At 31.2% G+C, this 8,215-nt stretch overlaps 1 protein-coding gene across 7 annotated transcripts in view; it reads right to left on the reverse strand.

Moving 5' to 3' along the window:
* SNX13 (sorting nexin 13) overlaps positions 1-8,215 on the reverse strand; it is a 117,119-nt gene that overhangs the window by 49,934 nt on the left and 58,970 nt on the right. For all 7 annotated transcript variants that reach the window (XM_006911968.3, XM_015589505.2, XM_015589506.2 and 4 more), the window contains 4 exons: positions 6,808-6,929; positions 6,616-6,717; positions 5,262-5,350; positions 1,439-1,522 (listed from right to left, as the gene is read on the reverse strand). In XM_006911968.3, coding sequence (XP_006912030.3) covers positions 1,439-1,522; positions 5,262-5,350; positions 6,616-6,717; positions 6,808-6,929 — 397 coding nt within the window. The remainder of the gene's footprint in view (positions 1-1,438; positions 1,523-5,261; positions 5,351-6,615; positions 6,718-6,807; positions 6,930-8,215) is intronic.

Genomic DNA, 8,215 nt, shown 5'->3' on the forward strand with positions numbered 1-8,215 from the left:
CTTTAAAAATTACTTTTTATTATATAATCCATACTCATTGTAAGTAAAGTGAAATATATAAACGAGAGAAAATTAAAACTTTCATAACCTTATCTCTATTAACATTTCAATCAATATATATTCTATCAGAATTAGTCATTCATAAATTATATTTACGTGTATTAAAAGGATTATATATCTATACACATCCTTTTACTTATCCTTTTCACATAAAATATAAACATCTTTTCACATTCATAAATATATACTACCATCATTTTTTAATGGCTGCATAGCATTCTACTGTATGAGTATGCCATAAGTTATTAAACTAATCCTCTACATGGGACACTTAAATTGATTTCAATTTTTTAGTACTATAAGCAATGTTTCCATTAGTGGACTTAAATATTGATTAAAAACTTGCTTATTTTCAATTTAGAATATATTTCAGAAGTAGAACTCCTAACCAAAGGATATGAATTTTTGAAATTTTTAATCATGCAAATATGCATATTTTAAAGCTCTTGGTGGAGCCTATTAGGACTCTATAAAAGTTGACAAAAGAAGAATCAAGTTCTGTGACCTCCATGAAAGGGTCTAGAAATACGAAGTTAGGAAATTAATTTCTGTCTGCAAGTAACCCACTATCTAGTGGGAGAGATGAACACTGCAGCAGCAACAATGGCAAGCCTGAAGATGGTTTGGAAAAAAAAAGAACATTCAAGTAGTTCCTTCTTGGGAAAGCTAGACTGAGTTAATAGAAGACAACTGTAGAGAAGAAATTCTAGATTCAAGAAAATGAATCAAAGATCTAGAAGTATTAATCAAAATATTCCCAGCAGTTGTCCATTTACAACTCTTCTTGGACATGAATTTACTGAGGAAAAGCACAAATAATCAAAAGCCATGTATAATAAGCAAAAACATGAGAGCAAGTAAATTTAGTAAGTACTAACATTTTGATATGTCTGATGCATGAAAAAACTGAGTTATCTGCTTATAAACACTAAGCAACTTATGAAAATAGATCTAGAACACAGATCTTCTCATTCTCTGTCTAGTGTTTTCTCCATATTCTCCTCCACTACACAGTGTAAAATGTAAAGTACATATATACTATTTAAGTAGTTCAGATCACGAGCTGTATTTAAAACCAAATAGCAGCTTTAAAAAATACTCATCATCTATACATACAGGCAGTAAAATATCCTTTTTAAAATTTAAATAAGTAGTAACAGCACCAAAACCGTAAAGATTATTTTATCAACACAATTCTTACAGAGAATTTGGCTAGCACATTCAATATATTAGCAAACAGAAACATTGAAAATATAAAGATTATCTTTAGATATATTTTATTTAATAAATTATTGCTTAATCATCCTGATCTCCAAATCATATTTTTATATTTTAAAAAAAGTTTTAAAAATAAAGTTGTAATTTAGAAAGTACATACCATCCATATGATATATTGATTAATATAATCAGGATCACTGAGTTGATTTATTAATGGAAGAAGAATTCCTCGTGCAATGATTTCCTGGACAAAAATTTAAAAAAAAAAATTAATCTAATATACTTCTCAAATCAATAGCATAATGTTAACTTCTTAACACAATACTGTTATTTAAGAAAAGTACGATACATATAAACGTAAAACTTGAAAACCAACATAAGCTTATAAACAGATGAGCTAGTATACTACAGTTAAAATAAATTGAGATGAAGCTACCTATATCAACCCGGATACCTCTCCACAATGACAACTAGAGTTGAGTGGAGAAAAGCGAAAAGCTACCTGTTATATGTTAGCATTTATGTCAGTTTTTAAAAGGCAAAACATGGCAGTAAATGTGTTTATGGATTCCTATATCTATACTAAAAGTATAAAAATAAAGAAGAGAAGGAAAAGATACACACCGATTTTATAAGTGTGGTTACCTTTAAGGGAGGAACAGAGTAACTATAGTAAAATATTAACATTGGTTAAACCTGGGTAGTTGGTACATAAACGTCTATTATATTATTCTCTATATTTGTTTGAAAATTTTCCTAATAGAAATTAATACAAATAATAATAAATATGTTAATGTAATTATTCACCATTCTCTAGAATATACCTTCCCATTCTTTCCAGCTGTTTATGCTCCTATTAAAATTCTTCCCTTCCTTCAAGGACTACAGAGTCAATTCTCCAATTATATAAACGCTGACCATTCCAGCTGAACACTTTTTTAATTTATATGTTTAAAATACATATATACCTATATTTATGGCATTTATCACTTACCATTCTCTACGTAATAGTCTATCTTCTACTTCTCTAATACACTACAACTCTCTAGGAATCTTTTGTGTATGAGTGAGACTCATCAGTTCTATCAATTTATCTATCTTCAAAAATATTTACCCTTCGTTTTCCCAAGGTCATTGTCTTAAACATGTCTTAAAATTTTTATTTAGTATTTACATAATTCCTTCCTTCAAATTATGTCTCTGGCCCCAGATGCTCAAATTTTAAAATGTACTTTGTAAGGAGAAAGTTCACAAACAAAAATCCATTTTTTTTTTAAGTTTCTTTTTCCAAATTGATTTAAAAGAAGAAAAACACGTGGGGAAGAATTTTAAATAAATTTAATGATTCTTATCAGCAAATGCAATTGGTCGATCTGTTTTAGAAAACTACTTTGATCTCCTAATTAGTCAAGATGTAATCATGACGCAACAGTTCCTATTTAAGTACAAGGCAAAGGATCCACATAAAGAAGTCTTTAATCTGTTATTTAATCTGAACAAAATGTCTTTTGAGAATACTTGGATTTAATTAGCAACAAAACTGATAAAGATCTATCAAGTTAAAAGAAAAAAAGAAAAGTAATTTGCTGAATTATAATGCTCTACAATTATGCTCAATTAGATTCTACCAAAAAGAAATACTGGTCTCAAAGAGCAATCTATAGCAAAATATATTTGGTCTTTAAACAATCCTAGTTATTCTAAACTATAACCTAGTTATTATAAACTATAACAAGGATCGATCCTAAGAGTCAGCTTAATCTTCAGGGAGCTACAGTAACATGTGCACTGCAGTGAGCAAGCGGGGCAAACAGGTTTCCTCTTACATTAAAACTGGTTTTCTAATCTGCTATGTGCCCACTCCTGTGATAACCATGAAGTACATAATGATGATAAACAGAGCTATATGGCCCCTGTCATTACAGCACTTATAGTTCTATTAGGGGAAAGAAGCATCAAGTAAGTAAACACAAAAACCACACTATCATTTTAAAATACAATAAATGCTATGAAGGAAATTAAATGGGTACCTACCTACAGTGATAGGGAATTATGAGGGGGCTGTAGATTGAGAAATCAGGGGAGGCATTTCTGAGAAAGTGAGATATGAGGGATGAACACAATTTAGCCAAGAGAATAAAAGGACTCATTCTGAACAGAGGGGAAAAAAAAGAGTGTGAGACAGCTCTATGGTGGGGAGAAGATGGTGCTTCTGGAGAAACCAGTGGAGAATACTGGCTGGCATAGAGTGACCACATGGCATGAAGGCCAGAGAGGTAAACAAGGCCATGTCACACAGCTTCTGAAAGGGCTTGAGACTTGAAAATTTTGCTAGATAGTCATACCATTTACTGAGATGGAGAAAATATTTAAAAGGCAGACAGGCTATGGAGGCAAGAATATTTTCATTTTGGATATTTAAAGTTTAAAAGGGCTGTGAGTCAATCAAATGGTGATTCAGTGGGTAGCTGGTGAGAGTAGCCTGGAGCTCAGAAGGGAAGTCTGGACCACAGATAACAAATCTGGATGATATTAACATTTGGTTGGTGTTTAAAGCCAAAGAGATGAATGAGCAAGAAGGCCCAGGTCTGAAGAACTTTAAAGTAGGAGTTAAAACATGTAAAGGAGACTAACATGGAATCTAAAAATAGACAGAGTTTCAAGAAGTAAAAGATGGGCAACCACATGAAATGCTGCTGAGACACTGCCTAACTGTGGCTGTCTGGAGTATCAGGTAGGCAAAGGTTCTGAAACCAAATAGATACTCTGCATAAACGAGGGCTACAACTGATTAGCAATCCCTTCCTACAGTGGTAGATGTGAATCTAGTAATAGATATGCCAGGTATTTACTTCCCTTGAAAATGACTAGCCCAAATAATTTGTTTTAACAATATAGAACCTATCAGACTCTTCCCATCAAAACCAAGCACTTTTTATTTACTTCACAGAACCATTACCTGACTTGAGAAGAGCACTGAACTCAAGTTAGGTAGGTATTAGGAAACTATCTGGTGTTGCTTAAACGATAGCATGCAAGCATAAAAGCACATCTCAGGAACTGGAATCTGTTTTGTAGGATCTCTTTAAAGAGATCATAAGCTTTCATTTTTAGAAAAAAATGGATACTTTCATTTTACCTATTCATCCAGGATGAGGGCTTATGTAGCCACCATTTCTCAATCGTAACCAACAGCCAAAGGCAAACTATTAGTCCTTTAACTCTAAAGGTTTATAGTCAGGGGAAAAAAGTCCAAGACCACTGTTCTCCTCCAACTTATCCATTTTCCAATTACAAGTAGTAAAAACTTAGCTACCAAGTTTCTTTTTAAGTTTCTAACCAGAAGTATTATTTTAATTAGCCTAATTTAGGTAATTTTATAGGTAATGCTATATTAAAGAAGATTTAAAACACATCTTTGTTATAACCAAAAATCCAAGTCCCTAACTCTACATCAGGCAGTTCTCAAACTGTTGTCCAGGGGTAGGATGAGACAAGCATAGAGTAATATTTTCAAAAAGAAACAAGATACGATGATATCTATCAACTAATAGAATGTGTGCTGTGTATTGTTTCAAATTTTCCTAGTTTTAATTTATAATACATCAAATATTAATAGATAAAACCAACAACAAAAAAGTTCTTTGAGGTCCTTAATGATTTTTACAAGTGTAAATACACCTTTTCCTATTTCTCCTAAAATTTTGGTCAGTCAAGAGCTGACTATACTTCTTTACATTAGCCTGCTACATTTCTTACATTTCTTTCTCCCCACTAGATTATTTAAAGTCTCCTTGGGGAGGAAAATATTTCTGTTCAAGTATGCATCCCTTGCACCTAACACGAGACTTGTCAATCATCAATAAATATTTTCTGAATGGATAACAACAGCAGCAACAGAATGGGTCCTGAGACCAAAACTTTTAAGAAATACTACTCTAAGTTTCTTTACAGCCATTTATTTGGTATGAGTTTAAGCTTACCCTGACAAAGTATCGCATGATCTTGTTCTGGAAATCTCCAGGAGGTAGCAATAAATATAATAAGACCTCACACAAATCCCTTAGGAATCCTAGAAATAAAAAGGGTAGCTATAACAACATTAGAAAACATAAAATCTCCACCTAATATAAAACACATAAAGGTAGAAATAAGCAATTTCCTGATTATAATGGCTTATGATTTGAGTAATTAATAAATACATATCGGTATTCATTAAAAATTCCTTCAATATTCTCCAAATAACTACTCATTAATCAAACTAATATTTTTTTATTCTATTCAGTTTTATCCCACTTTTAGAATCATTGAGAAATTTCCATTACAAAAGTGCCCACAAAACAACTTCAGCTGTATCCCTGTATTCTGCACTCCAACCATACTAATTATCTTTGCATACTTAAAAGTTATTTGCACATCTTTAAAAATATATACCAATTCTTCTTCTTTCAAGGAAGAACCTCCACTAACTTGGCAGGTAACAACATAAGGAAAAAGAGGATGTTCTTCTATTTTACTGATTTAAGAGGTCTTGATTTACATAAAAGTCCTACACATCATTATATCTATTCCTTACATGTAGTTATTTCATATCGGTGTTAATGAAATGACAATTAAAAATTGAACTGCACAATAAATATAAAAAGGAATGAAGAAAAAAAAGGAAAAAAGGAAGGGAAAGTAGAGGAAAAAAAAGTTAGGCACATTTTAAAAGTCAAGGAAAACAATTTCCACAACTAGAAATGCTTTTCTTTAGTTGTCAATATGCTGACACTTCATGGGACTATAATGATACAGCTGATCCTGTTCATTGAAAAATGTGCCAAGCAGGAAAGAGTCTTAGTCATTGCAAAACTAGGAAAAGACAACATCCTCAGCTAAAACCTACCTGGTCTAACCTCCCACAAAGAAGATAAATATATTCGACTCTATAAACTTTATTTGAAATCATTATAATCATTCCCTTAGAAAATATTTTAGGGTAATAGATGTATTCTTAAAGTCAAATTAATAAATTAATAAATTCAAGGTGAAGATAAATTAACTATAAAACGTTTATGCCTGTTATATTTTAAAAGAAGCCAAAAGAGGTCTTCTTTAATTACCATCTTTAAATTTTAAAGATGACCTTTATAACAGGAAAAAGAACTGGGGAACTACTTTTAGGAATTAAAAATTAAAATAAAAAGAATAGTAATAGTGTCTTTACTATGCTACTTGTCCTGTAAAATTTCACCCTTAGATTTTACCCTCATATTTGTTCACTGGTTCCTACAACTTGTCTCTAACCAATGTGAACAGTCACCATTTTCAAAAGAGTTAAATTGAAAATAAAACCTTCTTCATCTTTGGGAGAAGTGCACACTAGATCACGGCAAACATCCTTCTCCATTTCAACTTCAACTTCAAAAAAGGTATCTACAAGATCTTCTGCTGTACCTGGACCGAGAAAGGAACAATGCAAGATACACTGAATGATAAAGAAAACAGATTTTAAAATCCTAATTTTCAAATGGAAAGAGATATTACCTGTTACTTGATCATCTTTCTCTGTTATCTTCTGTTGAGCCTTTCTGAATACTCGTAGGTGTGTGCCAAAATCATCTACAATGCGTGTAGTAAAATAAGGTTGCCAGTCTATTTCTTTTGACCTTATAAAAAACACATTACACAAAAGCATTATGTAAATGCTTTTTAATAAAAAGATAGGAATTCATTTTGAAGACTACGGAAAGACACAGAGACTGAATTTATTTATATTGAGGTTTCCTTCATTTAATTAGCACTCCCTTTCACAAAACCTAAAGTGTATCAAATCTATTAGACTAAGTCTTTGAGCAATATTACTTGAAGTATTTTACGTGTCAAAATTTAAGGTAATATTTAAATGCTTAAACAGAAAAAAAAAAAAGTTTTTCTGGTTAAATCTGAAATGAGTCTAACAACAAGTATATCGTGCAATTTCTCATCCCAGACCTAAGAATACATTAAGAATTCAGATCATTTTTACTTGCTTTTGAAAGAGCATTTGAGACATTTCTTGGTTCCTTCTCAATCATTTCTGAATTCTCCACATTCTTCTTTTTATAGGCCAAGTTCTGAACTAAATATCTTAGGCATGAGTTTGATTGGTTTCTGTTTGCACTTAAAAACTTGATCATTCAAAATAATACAGAAATGGTTCAAAGAATGTGGCTACATTTAAGCCATGAAAAAGGTGATTACCAATTTTATTAGGTTATTTAGTACTCTATCTCAAAAGCAACAGACCTCAAGAAACATTGCTAATTTAGACACTCATGGAACAGATAACAAATACAATAAGCCAAAAACACTTTATGCCTCTCCTTAAATTAAGTGATATTTTTAAACATTTTTTAATGCTTTTTCCTTAAATAAGCACTAAAATTAATTCACATTTTTAGAAACATACCAAGTAGATAGAAGACAAAGAGTCTATTCATGAAGATACTAGGCGATGGGAGAACCAAAAAAAAAAAGTACACCATAATTCATTATGTTAATCACCCACGTAAGTATAATAAAGAAGCTAGTGAAGAAACTGACTTGATTTCTGTCACTTTTTGAGAAAAAGATTTTAAAGGTGGTGATAGCATTGAGGAATATAACGGATAGCTGTTTTCAAATAAAAACGTAATTTATTAATACTCATGTACTAATTTTTAAATACATGATTATGATTGTTATATACATGAAAAAAGAGTAAATTTTAAGTACAGGAACACAAAAACAAATTAACATTAAAAAGTTACTGCAGCTCAGGGATCTGAGGGGAGGTTAATATTATTTAGACTATAAGAGCCATGTATATAAGTATATACTATACTTGGTAACAACAGTCAGCCTCAACATAAAAACTAAAATAAAAACTGAAACCTAGCAGTCTCTAGTCTTTCTTTATTTAAAAAAAAAAAAA

This window comes from Pteropus alecto, unplaced genomic scaffold (genome assembly GCF_000325575.1).
Source record: "Pteropus alecto unplaced genomic scaffold, ASM32557v1 scaffold21, whole genome shotgun sequence".
Classification (NCBI taxonomy): Eukaryota; Metazoa; Chordata; class Mammalia; order Chiroptera; family Pteropodidae; genus Pteropus; species Pteropus alecto.